The sequence below is a fragment of the Muscardinus avellanarius genome (assembly GCF_963383645.1).
Source record: "Muscardinus avellanarius genome assembly, chromosome: 1".
NCBI classification, from domain to species: Eukaryota; Metazoa; Chordata; class Mammalia; order Rodentia; family Gliridae; genus Muscardinus; species Muscardinus avellanarius.
This window is the reverse complement of record NC_137786.1, coordinates 186,042,160-186,059,692: the sequence shown is the minus strand read 5'-3', so window position 1 is coordinate 186,059,692 and position 17,533 is coordinate 186,042,160. Positions and strand designations below refer to the sequence as shown.

Below are 17,533 nucleotides of genomic sequence, written 5' to 3'. Positions count from 1 at the left end.
TCTCAGCCTCCCAAATAAACAAGCTTTCTTTCAGGCATGGGGCTAGGCCTTAAGGACAGTTATGAAGAGGGCATGGTTCCTGCCTGTCGGCCTCCCTGGTGCTGTGATGAGTCACATATGGTTTGAGGTATTAGGAGCCTAGGGCTTGTACTCACCCAAGTTAACAAGTCTGCATGGGAGATATTTAGGGGCTATTTCCTCCTGGTCTCTTAACAATTCTCTGTGTTTGTGCAGAACCAATTTTCTTTTCATTATTGGTGGGGTTTTTTATGCATGAATATATAACTTTATGGCCAATACCACTTTTATAGAAAAGAACTAGTTATCCCCATACTCTTCCTATAAAAGACATTCACTTTAGAGGAGACTTATAAATCTTTGTTCAAGACATCATTTGTGAACCAGAACTTCATAATTACCATGAAGGGTAAACCACTGAAAATCCACCTGGGAAAACAGAATGCATTCTGCTTATACACAGTACAAATATTCTTCACATTCCTCAAATGAGAAAGAGGGAGTCTAAATTGAATTTTAGTCCAACAGACCATAATATAAGTTATTAAAGAGGAAGCTATATAGAGAACTGCTGTGCCAGGGATGGTGGTGCCTATCCGTAATATCACTACTTGGAAGGCTGAGACAGAAGGATGGCAGGTTCAAAGCCAGCGGCAACTTAGCAAGACCCTCAGAAATCAGAAAGAGCCTGTTTCAAAGTAAGAAATCAAAAGGGCTAGAGGTCTAGATCAGAGGTAGAACACCTCTGGGCTCAGTCCTCAGTATCTAAAACAAACTACACCAAACCAAAAACCTGCTATGATGATGACTACTGCAAAGTCACGAGCCCTTTTATAACGTGTAAGATGACTAATGGTGTCGATTGCCCCCCAGTTGCATTTTGTGGATATGAATGTTTCTGTGTGTCTCCTTTCTTGAAAGAAGGAATCTCCTCTAGCGGTGTTGATAAGAAGTTCCAAAGGAGGCATGGTATTGAAATGAGCATTTACTTTGATGAGCCTCTCCATCATTTCCTCTGCTTATTACAAGGCAATGCAGCTGCAGGGGGGTGGGGGTGGAAATCACTGATCGTGGAAGGAGAGAAGCACAACCCAAGCCCAGTCTCCTGTGGAGACAAAGGCATTCCTGAGAATATGCGCGTGAATGGGCTCCACAGGCAGTAGCAATGAATGGTGTGAGATTGGGTGATGTGTGCGCGTATGCCTCCACCATCTCGCACTCCATTAAGAAGTATGGCTACAATGCACCAATAAAAAGTTAAAAAAAGGAAATAAAACTTAAAAAAAAAAAGAAAGAATGATGTGAGAACCAAGCGGGGGCTGTGGGGTGGTGAGTGGCAGGGGGTATGGGAATTAGGAAAACCTTCAGCAGCTCACACTGTGCTATCTGCCTTCCTCAATTGTGTGTTTTTCTGAGTCAGCATTAGCTAAATTTTCCAGAAAGCCATCCACAGAGTACAGCCTGGGCGTTCAAAGGACGTCACTCATTTCCCCCAGTGGCCTTGGCAAGTCAGGAGCTTGAAAGCAGGGAAATCCGGATGTCTCAGTTACCAAGTGGAGCAGTGGCCTCAGCGTATTCCAGAACTCTCCATCCAGCCTGGTGAGTGAGCATCTGCCCTCCTCACTGCCGGTGGCCCTCTGCAGTGCTTCCCTGACTCCGAGGGGTTTGCACGATGGCCAAGTGCCTCAGCCTGGTGTTGCTTCTTGTCTCCATCTGGACCATGAGGCTCCTGGTCCAAGGCTCTGTCCGAGTCCAAGGTAGGTTTCTTACCATATTCACGCACTGAGATAATCAAGGTCTTGGAAGCTGTCCTAAACCCACTGTGTTCTTGACTATGGATTGCTGAAAAGAGGGGCAACCCTCAAGTTAATGGAATAGCTACTTGATAGCATTGCCCAGCCAGAAATGTTTTCACCATCTGTCAACTTAACCAAGAATGATTCTTGTTTATCATTTTATCACTTTGATTTTTTTATTTTTTTGTCATGGAATTTTAAACAATAATATGTTGACATAAAATATCAAGGAGAAATAATTTGGAATTCTTTAGAAGTGTTTCATGCAACCAACAAAACTATAAGAAAAATTCCAGGTAATGTCTAAGCCTGGGAAAAGTGTGTAAATGTCACTAAATATTGACCTGCTTAATTTTTTAGAAGTCTCTGCATGATTATTTTAATTTCACGTTTATTATACTCTAAATGGAATGGAATGTTTTAATACATAGTAAATTTTATATGCAGCATATCAGGTAAAAAAAAAGATATGTGAAAGTATAAGTTTGAATATTCACCATCAGAGCCGGGCGTGGTGGCGCACGCTTATAATCCCAGCATGCGGGAGGTAGAGACCAGAGGGTCGTGGTTCGCGGACAGCCTCACCTACTTAGCGAGGCCCTCTGCAACTCAGTGAAACCCGGTTTCAAAAAATTAAGAATAAAAAATTATGGCTGGGGGTGTCGCTCAGAGGTAGAAGGCCTCTGGGTTCCATCCCCAGTACAAAAAAAAAGAAAAAGAAAAAGAAAAAAAAGAAAAGAAAAGAAAAGAAAACTCACCATCAGCTCGCTACCAAAGAAATGACTTACAGTGATTTCTGGTCTTTTGAGATGCCTAAATGGAAACCTCATTCTGCACTGTAGGCAAAAAATAAATATTATAACCACAAATTACTTATTACAGCTCCGGGCAAATGAAAATCTGAGCAGTTTTTATTAAGGGAAATTTTGTTCCTCTATTGGAAGATGTCCTGAGGCATAAAAATATGTCAAGAACAGATGCTAGCCGGGCATGGTGGCGCACGCCTGTAATGCTAGTACTTGGAAGGCTGAGACAGGAGGATCGCACAGGTTCGAAGCCAGCCTCTGAGGCTCTCAGCAACTCAGTGAGACTCTGTTCCCAAATAAAATATAAAGCAGGTCTGGGAGTGTAGCCCGGAGGTAGAAGGCCCCTAGGTTTCATCCACAATACACACCAAAAAAAAAAAAAAAAAGAACTGATGCGTAGAGTTGATTCACATACTTTGTATTTTAATTTTTTAATTTTATAAGGGAAATAGGAGTTGTATGATTGGTTCCCCCCCTCAAATATTAAACTGTCATCTTTTTTTTTTTTTTATTAGAGGGTTTTTTTGTTTGGTTTTTTTGGTTTGTTTTTTGTTTTTTGTTTTTTGTACTGGGGATGGAACCAGGGGCTTTCTACTCCAGGCTATACTCCCAGACCTATTTTATATTTTATTTGGAAACAGGGTCTCACTAAGTTGCTGAGAGCCTCACTAAGTAGCTGAGGCTGGCCTCGAACCTGTACGATCCTCCTATCTCAGCCTTCCAAGCGTGAGGATTACAAACGTGTGCCACCACACCCAGCTGTATAGGAGATTGAACCCAAGAGCATTCTATCTCTGAGCTACACCCCTAACCCTTTTTATTTTATTATTTTTTTTTTATTTTGAAACAGCGTCTCACTAAATTGCTGAGGGCCTTGTCAAGTTGCTGAGGCTGACCTCAAACCTGCAATCCTCCGGCCTCAGCCTCCCAAGTACTGGGTTTATAGGCAGGCACATCACACCAAGCTCCAAACGATTACTTTTCAATAAGCTTAGAGCTCTTTGAAATCACCCTGGGGAAACTATTCAATTTTCCCCGCAATGCTGCCATTATTCAAACTATCTTAGAAATTGTCCTTTGACAATAACTACCACACTCTTTGCACCATCCTCAATAATGGCAAAAATTTCCTAAGGGAATTAAATTTTTGGAAACAGCTGAAAGTTACCATAAACATAATCATGATTGTGAAATCAGGTGGTGATGAAGTGGGTAAGGACTGGAAATTTTTACATGCTTCATTATGTAGAGATATAGAGTTGAATGTGAGTATATATATATATATATATATGGTGTCATTTAATCCTCTCAAGAAAACATTTTAAAGATGAAAAATAGGCTCAGTACAAATGACGTATCCAATGTTAGGTACGTGGTAAATACTAAAACTTGGGGTTGCATTTAGCTCCGTGTGATTCCTAGGTGGATACTTCCAACTTGCTGTTTGCTAAGAAATCTTAAGGAAGGGGTTACTAGAATGCACCCTTGGATTCCAGCTCCCTAATTTTATCTCTGAATGAAATAGGATGCAGTGGTACTTATCTGTACTCCCAGTACTTGGGAGGCGGAGACAGGAAAATTACAGCTTTGGGGCCAGCCTCAGCAACTTAGCAAGGACCCCAGAAACTTAGTGAGACCCAGTTGCAAAATAAAAATAAAATAGGGCTGAGGGTATAGCTCTGAGGTGGAGTTCCCCTGGGTTCAATCCCTGGCACCACAATAATAAATAAATAAATAATAAATGGAAAGCATAGAATTAATATTTGTTGACTGTCTTCAATGAATCTAGCCTCTGTTAGATACAAATTATCTAATTTAATTCCAAATAAAAATCCTGGAAATAAATAACCATTTCTTTTTTACAGATAACAGCACTGACCTTTGCAATGTTCTACCAGCCAGTTAGCAATAGAAGAAATAGAAATATCTACAGCTAGGTCTATTCACACAGAATGGGTCTATCCTTACCTGGTTTCAAAATAAAGAATAAAAAATAGGAGCTGGGCATGGTGGTGCACGCTTGTAATCCCCGCGCTTGGGAGGCAGAGACAAGAGGATCGCGCAGGTTTGAAGCCAGCCACACACACTGGCTTAGGAGACCCTGTTTCCAAATAAAAATGTAAAAAAAAAAAAAAAATAGGTCTGGGAGTGTAGCCCAGAGGTAGAAGGGCTTCCAGGAACCCCAGTACCACCAAAAATAGGGCAGGGGTTGTAGCTCGGAGGTCGAATGCCCCTGGGTTCCATCCCCAGACCCGCCAAAAAAAAAAAAAAAAAAAAAAAAAAAAAAAAGAAAGTAAGAAAGAAAGAAAGAAAGAAAGAAAGAAAGAAAGAAAGAAAGAAAGAAAAGTGAGGCTCAAAGAGATAAAGTAGCCTGAGGAAACAAAGTTACCAAGCAGCATAGTCTAGATCCAAGCCCAGGTCTAATTCTAAATTTCTCTTTCCTTTATTTTGTTTCATTGCCATGCAAGATTGACTGTCCAGGAAATCCAGGAATTTCTGAGTAAGCCTGCCCCCCAATGGTCAGAGAAGACCTGAAACCCAGAAAGCTCACATTTTGTTATAACCAACACTTTTCAGCCCATTTCAGAAATAATGCTGTCCCCAACCACATTGGTTGGGAGTATTACTGATTTTGCTAACTAGTTTATTAACCAGAACCCTGAATACTATTTCTCAAAGTCTCAGGTGATTCATTTTACAGACTCCAAGAAGGATGGCAACTCTATCCCTTAGACTCCACCCCAGGAACTGGTAGCCAAAGCCCTTGTGTAATGAGCAAGGTACCTTATCACAGATAAGATGGACTTTGATCTGGTGAGATTTACAGTTTGAGCCCAGCAAACATCTATTTTACCCAGTAAGCTGTCTTTGTGGAAAATTCCTGGCCCGTGTCCTGTATTTCTACATTCTGTCCCAAGCACATGTTCCCCACGGCCACATAAAGACAGTTACGATCCGCAAGGAAGGAGAGCCTGAGGTCCGGAACAAAGACCGCAACAAGCTGAGGCCCTGTGTGATTTCTTTGCAGAGCTTTCCATCTCGGTGCCATGCAGAATTCTGGGGGTCACCCTCGTGAGCAAAAGGGCACACCAGCAGCTGAATTTCACAGAAGCCAGGGATGCCTGTAGGCTGCTGGGACTGACTTTGGCCAGCAAAGACCAGGTTGAAGCATCCTTAAAGTTTGGCTTTGAAACTTGCAGGTGAGAAACAACTGGCTTCCCCAAAGCTCCGGGAGCAAGTTGGTCTCTGTGTTCTTGTTCTGCAGTAGACAGGGTGTCTTCTCATCATTTGTCTGTTCACCTAGTGTGTATTCTTTCACAGTTACGGATGGGTTAAAGAAGGGTACACTGTCATCCCTCGGATCCTCGCGAACCCCAAATGTGGAAAGAATGGGGTAGGCTTGCTGAGATGGAATGCTCCAGTCCACCAAATGTTCAGGGCCTACTGCTACAACTCATCTGGTGAGTCAGACCTGTTACGGTTTGAAATGGTGGGGTTCTTTTTCTTATTCAACTATGGTTAGTTGAATAGAAAAATGAACAGGCAGCTCAGTGCAGCTTTAACAAATCTTTATTACAAAATTAGTAGGAAATAGATCAGTAGGAAATAGGAGAAAAAGCAGCATGCTGACCCACATGCTGGGGAGCCCGAAAATGGAACTCCGGCCCCTTTTGGGGACCCCAACCCTTAAATAGATTTTGTATTGGTATCTTTCTCATCAGCATTACCAAGGCAATGGGCTAGTTACTTATTCCTTAGCCAGGTGGTGCCTCTTTGTCTCCAGACAGTGCACTTCCTAAGTGCAAGGGTCAAGAATCTACCTGGCCCTCGGGTCTATTGTATTGGGCAGTATTGGTTGCTCATCAACTAGGGTGCTTTGAAGCAGCACACAAAGTTTACCTTTCCTATGCCCAAGCCGGATCCCAGAGGAGAGGAGGTAAACAGAGGCACCGGTTGCCTCTCTTGTAATTTTAGGGCTAATGGCTTCAGTTGATTCTTAAGGCTTTTACTATAGGTTAATGATTAGAATGAAGGGCAAAGACAGAGAGGAACTCTGCAGCCCCCTCCCTGCCTGAGTGCCTGCACAGCACCTAGGCTCTGACTATATTTTACACTTTGGAAATTATCAAAGCAATTTTCCAATACCAGCACCTTAGTACATTTTGATGCCTCTTCCCAATACCGGCACTAGACCTGTAGCCTCTTCACATTTCAAGTCCTCTCTGGATGTCTCTAGCACTGTGACCTGTCTGGGAAGAGTTACCCCGAGCAGCAGCAAAAGCAATCACAACAATGATCATCTAATTCTCCCAAGACTGTTTCTGACAAGGCTGGGGGCGGGGGGCAATGTGTCCCTTGGAGCAAAAAGGTAGGGAAAATATGACTGAATGACAGTTTAAAAAGAGGGCATTCCAAAGCTGGGCGTGGTGGCGCACGCTTGTAATCCCAGCATTCGGGAGGCTGAGACCCGAGGATCGCAGTTCTTGGACAGCCTCAGCCAGTTAGTGAGGCCCTCTACAACTTAGTGAGACCCTGTTTCAAAATAAAGAATAAAAAACAGGGCAGGGGATGTATCTTGGAGGTTGAATGCCCCTGGGTTCCCCAAGAGGCTCAGTTACCACTTCCATCACCCCCATTTCCTATAGGATAAACAGGAAGAAAGGGAGGGAGCAAATGTACTTGTGTATGTGACACATCTGCTGTGGATGAACAACATGTAGGCAGCCACCTCCCTGAACCTTGACAACTGCCTGTGAAGTGCACTTTATCACCCCTAGTTCACAGATACAGAAATTTAGCTCAGAGAATGTAATCGCATGCCTAAACTCTTTATATTTATCCATTTTTCCATTACTATAATGGAATACCCAAGACCAAGTATTATAGAAAGAAAAGGGGCAATGTTATTTAGCTCATAGTTCTGTGGGTTCAAGGACAACACCAGCATGAACTCAGCTCTGGAAAGACGTCAGCATCACAAAGGTGGGAATGCCTGCAAGAGGCAGAAATCAAACGGTGAGACAGGAAGCCAGAGTGATTCAGGATGACAGCCCTCTCTGGAGAGCTGCAGTAACTCCTTCAGAGGGCAGCACCCAGTAGGACATCCCACTAGGCTCCACCTCTTAAAGGATACATTTGAACCATATCCAAACCAGAGCAGTTCGTTAGTATAAAGGTTCAAAGTCAGCTCTAACTCTGACACCATGCTCTGCACTGACCCACATACCTTTATAGGAGAGGAAACTCGGATGCCACATTTGACATTTTTTTAAAAGCAGGGCCCAATCTCCATTTCACAAAGGAAGAAACGGAATGCAACGTAGTAGAACTGATCGCGCATGGTCATGCAGTCATCCCACTAACTTGCCTGCAGGCATTGGCTGCCTTGGCTCAAGTGATTTACCTAAGTAATTTCTTAGAAGAGTTTTCTTTAAGTACTCAGTTGCTTTCAGTTTGCCACAGGAACCACTGTCTGATTCATTTCTTTTACACAGATTTATGTGTAAATCTAAAAGATGAGGTGCTGAGCATCACACACAAGATAGACTTCAAAATCATTCTCTAAGATGCAGGAGATGTGTTCACCAGTCGACAAGAGTAAAAAGCAACCCAGAAAGGCAGTACAGGAGCCAGGCATTCTCTCAGCCAGCAGATTTGGCATAGGAAAGGCCATTAGGGAGTGCTTGTCCGATTTCCTCACTTGGTGGGTGAAACAACTGTAGTTCAGGTGGGGGATTAGCTCGTATGAGTCCTGTAGTGGATCAGTGGCAGGGTCAGTACTGCAATGCAGAGCTTCTTCCCGCATTACTCACCACCCTCCTCCTCTCTGCCTCTTCAGGCTGCCATCTGGAGCTGGGGCATGGAGATTCACCTGTTTACTTGGCTCATAACCAACCCCTAGCTGTCAGGTGGCCCTGCCTTTTAGCTGCCTGGCCTTCCTGCCAGCTATCCGGGTGATGATATGCTACCCAACCCTACCAAGTAAGCAGAAAGGAAAGAGGACTTGGATTTGTCTGTTTCCTCGTGGTTTCGTTTGACTTGTCCTCTCATCCTCTGTAATTTCTGCAGACTGAAAGTCAAGAGGCTTGATAAGACTCATGTTCAGTATTTGGGGCAGGAATATTTTGTAGATGATATTGTGTCCTTTAATCACATCATAATAAAAGGCACAAATGTCCATATATACTGTTATTAATCATGATAACTTTGATCATTTGACTAAGGTGGTGACTGCTGGCTCCCTCTAATGAAATTATAATGATATGTCTTCCCTTTGCAATTAGTAAGCTATATGTGATTTGTCAGTACCATGCAAATATCTGGACTCAAAACTACCTTTTACCTAACAGTTTAAGCAGCCATTGATGATCCTTCCTAGAATCAGTGATTATATGGGGAGCTGCAAAATGGCGATTTGTCTAAATCTGTCTTTCCTTCTATATTTAATAGCTGGCTTTTTTTTTTTTTTTGGCACTGGGGATTGAACCCAGGGGCATTCTACCTCCAAGCTATACTCCTAGCCCTATTTTATATTTTTATTTTGTTTTTTATTTTTATCTTTTTGGAGTAGGAATCGAACCCAGGGAAGTGCATTTGCCAGGCAAGCACTTTGCCACTGAGCAACATCTAAGCCCTATTTTATTTTTATTTGGAAACAGAGTTTCGATAAAACTGAGATGAGATAAGAGTCTTACTACTTGCTGAGGCTTTCCTTAAATATGGAATCTTCCTGCCTCAGCTTTCCGAGTACTGGGATTACAGGCCTGCATCACCACACCGGGCTCTAACTAACCTCTCTCCCCCCCACGCACACGCACGCACTCTTTATCTCTCCGTTCTATACTACCATGACTCATGACATTTCACTCATTCAGTGTGTTCAATTGAGTATGTTGTAGTCAATCTTACAATTATTATTCTTTTTATGCTTGAATTGTCTCTAAAATGGCAAGTGGGAGCACATTCTAGTTGACTATTATGTTCTTTATCCTATTTCACTTTTAGTCATTGCTTGCTTCTTAGCTCTAAAACACATTCCAGACTCACTTTGTACTGTCTCTGTTCCAAATGTAAGAACAGCTACTGATTTCTCCAAGGAGCCCTGTTTTTTTTTTTTTTTTTAATAGAGATTGTGAATTAGAATCCAAGATCTACATACAAGTTGTTCTCAATACTACTGGGGTTTCACTGCTTCTCAGTCCTTTTCAATAGTCTGTGTGTATGCGTGTGTGTGTGTGTGTGTGTGTGTGTGTGTGTGTGTGCGCGCGCATGTGCAAATATGTGTATAAATTATGAGCTTATATTGATATTTCTAACTCAAGTTTAACCATTCATTTTTAGTTTTTAATATTTTTATCTTTTTTCTTCTATCTTGAAAATCTTAGGTCCCTGTAAACAATATATTTTCTTATCCTACAACAGTCCCAAAATTATGAGATGAAAATCATTAGGAATAACATTTAAGTAAAATTTAAGTAAAATTTAAGATTTCTTTGCAAACTTCTTCTTTTTTCTTTTCTTTTTTTTTTTTTGTTTGTTTTGTTTTGCTTTGTTTTGTTTTGTTTTGTTTTGTTTTGTTTTGTTTTGTTTTGCAGTACCAGGGATGGAACCCAGGGGCATTGTACTTCCAAGTAACACCACCAACCCTATTTTTTAGTCTTTTAATTTAATTAAATTAATTTATTTATTTTGCAGGTCTGGGTATGGAAATCAGGGGCATTTGACCTCTGAGCTACACCCCCTGCCTATTTTTTATTCTTTATTTTGAAACAGGGTCTCACTAAATTGTGGAGGGCCACACTAAGTAGCTGAGGCTGTCCGCGAACCGTGATCCTCTGGTCTCTGCCTCCTGAATGCTGGGATTACAAGCATGAGCCACCACACCCGGCTCTAGTCTTTTTATTTTTGAAACAGGATCTCACTGAGTTGAGAAGGACCTCATTAAGTAGCTGAGGCTGCCTGTGAACCGCAATCCTCTGGTCTCTAACTCCCGAATGTTAGGATTACAAGCGTGAGCCACCACACCCGGCTCTCTTTGCAAACTTCTTAGTCCTTAGAAGAGATCCTTGCAAGGATGTACAGTCAGGGAGTTGTGTACAAAAGTAACTTTCAAAAATCACTAATCCAGGCTGGGTGCACACTTGTAATCCCAACAGTTGGGAGGCTGAGACAGGAGGATCGCAGTTTGCAGACAGCGCCAGCTACTTAGGCCATTTGCAACTCAGTAAGACCCTGTTTCAAAAATAAAGAATAAAAAATAGGGCTGGGGGTATAGCTTGGAGGTAGAATGCCCCGGGGTTCCATCCCCAGTACTGAAAAAAAAAATCAGTATACTATTGTAGTTGTATTATCATTTTTTAATTAGTTAGGTTCATTTACTCCTGTTTGTGATCAATTTTAAGTTTGATTTTTTTGTTCTGTTTTTACTTTTTTGAATAGGTAGAACACTTACATGATTCAATGGTCTGAAGTTAGTTTTTACTCAGAGAAATCTTACTCCTAACCCTGTTTCTACTGTTTCTACTTAGCATTTTTATTCATTTCTACTTTATCCCTGCATGCAGTTATATGTATAAAAAGGTGTGTTATTTTATTTTCCTTTCTTACAAAAAACTAGCATACCATGTACAGTACTTTTGCCTGAGCTTTTCCACTTAAATCCTAGAAATTACTTCATATGTTTTCAGAGATATTTCTCACTCTAATGGCTGTACAGTTCTTCATTGGACGGTTCCATTGTAGCTTATTCAACCAGCCTCCTATTGATGGACTTTGGGGCAGTTTCTAGTCTTTCTAAGTTTAGGTAGCCAGATATTCCTGGATTCTCTTATTTCTGTGAAAATGCAGTAACCTCCTTCTTTGCTCCCAGATTGCACTCCCTCCCTCTGAGTTTCATCCTCCACACCTTCCTCTGTTCCACAGCCATGCATGACTTTCTGTTTGAGAATATGACTTGTGAGGCCCTTGTGTGTGTGTGTGTGTGTGTGGTTCTGGGAACTGAACCCAGAAGCATTCTACCTCCGAGCTACACTCCTAGCCTGATTTTTTATTCTTTTTATTTCAAACCAGAGACTCATTAAGTTGCAGAGGGCCTTACTAAGTAGCTGAGGCTGGCCACAAACCTGCAATTCTCCTGTCTCAGCCTCCCAAGTACTGAAATTACAAGCTTCTTCCCCCTCACCTGGCTAGTTGTGAGGTCTTTTGCATATAAAAGTGGACATATATAAGAAAATCTGTCTATAATTTAGGATGCTTATGGACCCCAGTTGAAAATTCCCTCACCTACAGAATACACTCCAAATTATTGAAAATGGCAATTAGAAATCTTGATACCATGGCCCCAACCTGTATAATCTCCTGCCTGCAGTCTTTCATATTCCTGGTTTCACACACACACACACACACACACACACACACACACCATATATACTAGCCACACTGGGCTCCTTGTCTAATATAACTGGCTCCTTGGATCATACTCCTTGGATCATGGGATATCCTGTTCTCTCTTACACTAGATGAGATACTGCTCTGTTCCAGCCAGCCTGGCCTTCTTATTCACCAAATGAGCTGAGTTCATTCAGCTCCTGGCTCTTGTGCTTTTTGTCCCCTGTACTTCGAGTGTCTTTGCCCTACATCTTCAGTGACTGCCTGCTTTTCATCATTCAGGTCTCAGCTTAAGTATCACCTCCCTCAGAGGCCTTCTCTTATCACCTTACCCAAAATATCTGTTCCTCATCCTCCACCCTTACCAGTTTAATCCACACCCTGTTGGACATTTTTCATTTATCAGCCTCTGAAATTTCTAGCTATTTGTTTATATTTTTATAAAATATAAAATCTCCTTCCAATAACATGGAAGTCCCTTAAGAGCAGGGATTTTATCTCATTTGGTGTCCCTAGCACCTAGACCAGTGCCTGGCATAGAGTTGGCGCTCCATTAATATGTGTTGAGTGAACACATTCACACAAACATGTATAAAGTTCTCCACACTCCACACAAACTCCTTCTCCTCTAAACCCTCGGCCAGCACCCCCAACCTTTATGAAAATGCTTTGTCTGTCCTGGAAGCAGGAACCACACCTTATTTCTATTTTTAGTGCCTCACACAATCTATTGAGCTCAGTGTCTTTTTCCCTCCTGATATTAAAAAATGTTCATTTTCTATGAGAAGAATATTGTATGTGCTACAGAATGGGAATATGATTAAAAATTCAGGGAAGAGAAGGTTAAATCAAGGGTGATATCTGTTTGAATAAGAGTATTTTCAACACAGAATTAATAGAGTATATCATTCAATTTAATGCATGTATCATCAAAATGTTTCACTTGTAGTATTCATAGCCTTGACTATAATTTATTTAATTTTTAAAAGCAAGTCACATTAATGCAATAACATTTTATTCATAGCTAACCTTACAACCAAAGCTACCCACCATCACTAATAATCAGAGATTTAAAATAGATGCAAATATATATTTTAATATATTGCATGGCTCTGCCATTTACAAACTTTGTGACTTTGAGTCAGTTATTTGAGTTTTCTGAACCTCAGTATCCTCCTGTGTAAACAAGGGTTTGATAAAATCGTTAAATGAGATACCTATTTAAACACTTAGTGCCATGGTTGACTCAGAGTAAGAGGCTAAATAAATATTAATTTCTTCTCCACCACCATTAGCAAATTGAAAAAACAAGAGTGCATCCCTCCCTTGGCCCCCGCCCCCTGCCTGTTTTGATTTCGTCTTGTTGATAACAACAGAGACATTTGGTTTTGTCAGATCTCTCCTGAGTGGCATCACATGCATACTTTGGTTTCCCTATCTACTCCCTCCTTCCTTCCTTTCTTCCTCCCTTTATCAAATATTCATTAAGCATGCAATATGTGCCAGGCACAGTGGACACATTCTATTATGATGGCCAAGCAAGATAGGATGTCTGCTTCCAGGGAGGTCACAGTCCAGTGGGGAAAAGAGTAGTGAGAACTGTGATAAGAGAAATATATGGTACAGGAAGGTCTGCCTTGGGAACCTCTAGTCACGAGTCTGTCTGAGAGTGTCACGGTCAACCTGATACCGAAGGCTAGGCGGGAGAACAGACAGAGAAGCCTTAACCCATTGTGTCCCATCATTCCAGAGGCAGAGCACCTATAAAAATTAAATATAGTATAAATACATGTATGATTTTATATATTACATATTGTATGTTGTATTATATTGCATATTATATTATAATAATATTAGTTAATATGATGACTATATGATCTCTAGATTATGATTTCCAACCTATTTTCATGTACTATGTCAATTTCACTGAAATATTTACAGAATGGAAAACCGGGGACTTAATGGGTTAAAGGCAACAGAAGCATCATGGGGAAGGCTTGGCACATCAAGGAGCTGCAGAGATTTCAGGATGGCAGGAACCATGGGAATAAGGCTGGGCTGATGAGTCAGCAGGGCTGGATCACAGAGCACCTTAGACTCTGTAGTAGAGGCACATGCTGCAGGATGCTGAGGAAGTAGGAAAGGATTAGGTCTGCATTTTGCTGAGACCTTTCTGACCGCAGCTTGGTAAGTAGTAAGACCAAAGGGAAGAAGAACAGTTAGGAGGATGTTGCATTACTGACTTCTTGTTTCATTTTTTCCTCTCCCCCCAGATATTTGGGTTAACTCGTGCCTTCCAGAAATTATCACCACTAATGATCCCTTTTTTGACACTCAAACTTCACCCAACACACCAGAGTTTAGTGTCAGCGATGGCATCCACTCAGAGTCGTCCCCTTACTCCACGACACCTGCTCTTACTACTGCTCCTGCTCCAGCTACCACTTCTATTCCACGGAGGAAAAAGGTGATTTGCATCACAGAACTGTTTACAGAAACTAGCCCCCTGACCACGGAGACAGAACCAACTGTTGACAGAGAAACAGCATTCAAGAGCGAAGCTGCTGGGTTTGGAGGTAACCACTTCTTGTGTCTGTGTCATGTGTGTGTGTGTGTGTTTATGTGTAACAGGCAATACATAGAATCCAGCCACCTCCAGATTGGGCACTTAGCATCTGCCATATACAAATAAAAAATTAATGCAAACCAAACTTTCATAAAGTCATAGAACTTGAGAGCTACAAAGAACCTTAATGAGTAAGCTATAAATTAGGAGTTTAAAGGAGCCTCACTGTTGAAAACTCAAGATTTTTAAAAATAAATTATTCCCGGTCATGGTGGCGCATGCTTGTAAATCCCCACACTTGGGAGGCGGAGACAGGAGGATCGCACAGGTTCGAAGCCAGCCACACTGGCTTAAGAGACCCTGTTTCCAAATAAGAAAGTATAAAAATAGGTCTGGGAGTGTAGCCCGGAGGTAGAAGGGTTTCCAGGAATCCCAGTACCACCAAAAATAAAAAAATTTAAAAAATAAATAAATAATCTAGATGGGCATGGTGGCACATGCTTGTAATCCCAGTACTTAGGAGGCTGAGACAGGAAGATCACTGGTTTATGGCCAGCCTCAGCTGCTTAGTAAGGCCCTCCACAACTTAGTGAGACCCTGTCTCAAAATAAAGAATAAAAAATAGGGCGGATACTGGGTGTGATGGCTCACGCTTGTAATCCCAGCATTTGGGAGACTGAGATAGGAGGATTGTCATAGTGAGGCACAATGCAACTTGGTGAGACACTGTTTCAAAAATAAAGAATAAGCCAGGTGTGGTGGTGCACACTTGTAATCCCAGCATTTGGGAGGCTGAGACAGGAGGATTGCAATTTGAGGACAGCCTCAGCTACTACTTAGTGAGGCCCTTTGCAATCCAGTGAGACCCTGTTTCCAAATAAAGAATAAAAAATAGGACTGGGGGTGTAGTTCAGAGGTAGAATATCCCTGGGTTCCATCTACAGTACCACAAAAAAAATTTAAAAATAAAGAATAAAAAATAGGTCTGGGGATGTAGCTTGAAGGTAAAATGTCCTTGGATTCAATACCCAGTATCATGTAATAATAATAATAATAATAATAATAATAATAATAATGTTATTATTATTATAAATTATCTTACTACATATACAAAAATATATACCTTAACTGCTGATGACTCTTCCTGACATCTCCTTCTCAGGTAGACTTTTTTAGTAGATCGAGTCACAAGACCACAGAAAATAAACTATTTTTCATATTGTAACTACATAGAATAGAATGTGAAAGGCAAGGCTGAAGATTCCATAGGCAAGAAGCTAAGAAGCCGACAAGGGCCCGATGTCATAAATAGAGTCACCAGGCATGGAGGCACACACTTGTCATCCCAGTCCTTGGGAGACTATTGCAGGTTCTAGGACAACCTCAGCAATTTAGTGAGGCTCTCAGCAACCTAGTGAGACCCTGCATTCCAAAGAAGAAATAAAATCAGTCTGAGAGTATAGCTTGGAGGTAGAATGCCTCTGGGTTCAATTCTCAGTACCACAAAAAATAAACACACAGACAAAGACAGTGACCGCCTATTGTCTCTATCGTGTGGAAAGTTGGATGCTAACTGCAGTCTGTGCCCTGTGAGTGGAGGACCCACAAGCCCTGTCCTTTCCTCCAGGCGTCCCCACGGCCCTGCTGGTGCTGGCTCTCCTCTTCTTTGGCGCTGCGGCTGGCCTGGCAGTCTGCTACATCAAAAGGTGAGGTTGTGGGCACATTGCTGGTCTCGTCATCTTTGTCATATCCCTATCTGTGTTGTTCTAGGGTTGCTAGTGGCATTTTGTGAAGATGGCACTCCTCTTAGGCTATCAATTTTCTCCCTCATCTCACCTCGTCTCCTTATCACCTAATCTTTCCTACTGTCTCAGCACAGGCACGCCAGCCAGACCGTCGATATCAGTTGGCAGGTGCCCCTTTGAAAATCAACACATCAAAAGGAAAGATAAAAATCTAGGGGAAATTTATATGCTATATTTGATTTCTGTTTCCTTGTTTTTGATGGAAAATTGGGAGACCAGCTGAAAGTTGGGCCTGCGAGCATACTGTCTAATTTAAATGAATCCATGAAGGTGGGATTGTGTTCATGTATTTGAACACGGACATTTTAACATCACCCTGAAATAAAGGCTCTCAGTGGACTGTGCCAACGTACACCACAGCTGAGAGAGCATTTCTATTGTGATGCGTGTTACATAGAAGCCTCTCACTTCCATTTTATGTTACACTTACAGGTATGTGAAGGCCTTCCCTTTTACAAACAAGAATCAGCAGAAGGAAATGATTGAAACCAAAGTAGTAAAGGAGGAGAAGGCTGATGATGGCAACACTAATGAAGAACCCAAGAAAACCGATAAAAGCTCCGAGGAGCCCAAGAGTCCACCCAAAACCACAGTGCGATGCCTAGAGGCTGAAGTTTAGATGAGAAAGACGTGAGAAGCCAGACCTCGGGCTAGTTTCTCTCCTGGTGGGGAAACTAAAAGGGCTGAAGAACCAAAGAAGAAAGTCCCCCTTTGGTTCCAGGGAATCTGCTCAAGGCTGCCTTTGGGCTGTGGAATTCTCCAAAGGGAGCCCTCTTCTCACTGTACTCCTTTCTGGATCCTATCCTCCTACCTCCAAAAGCTTCCCACAGCCTTTCTAGCCTGGCTATGTCCTAATAATATCCTAGCAGGAGAAAGGAGCTTTGCAAAGCATAAGGACCTAGATGTGCGCATCAGTATGCATTTGTAAACAGGCTTTCAGGCTGGTGGAGACTTAGGTGAGTCACAGAGACCAGGCAGGCTCCACAGTCCAGACTGCCCTCTGTGGCTCTGAAAGGATGACACTTACACCACCTGGCAGCATGTCCTTCTGAGCCAGGCACAAATCAAAGAAGGAAAGGTTCAGCAATGAAGGCCATGGAGATACCCGTGACTCGAGACCTAATTCCTGGGAAGCCAAAATAAATAAAGCAATAG

The 17,533-nt window shown here is 42.0% G+C and overlaps 1 protein-coding gene across 1 annotated transcript; it reads left to right on the top strand.

Annotated features, from left to right (window-relative positions):
• Positions 1-1,681: 1,681 nt before the first annotated feature.
• On the top strand, positions 1,682-16,997 carry LYVE1 (lymphatic vessel endothelial hyaluronan receptor 1; the record flags this gene model as incomplete). The annotated part of the gene is made up of 6 exons (XM_080705962.1): positions 1,682-1,775; positions 5,649-5,820; positions 5,942-6,081; positions 14,281-14,583; positions 16,201-16,279; positions 16,811-16,997. Exons 1-6 carry the CDS (start codon positions 1,691-1,693, stop codon positions 16,995-16,997), a joined length of 966 nt encoding a protein of 321 aa, XP_080562088.1. The 5' UTR covers positions 1,682-1,690.
• Positions 16,998-17,533: the final 536 nt, after the last annotated feature.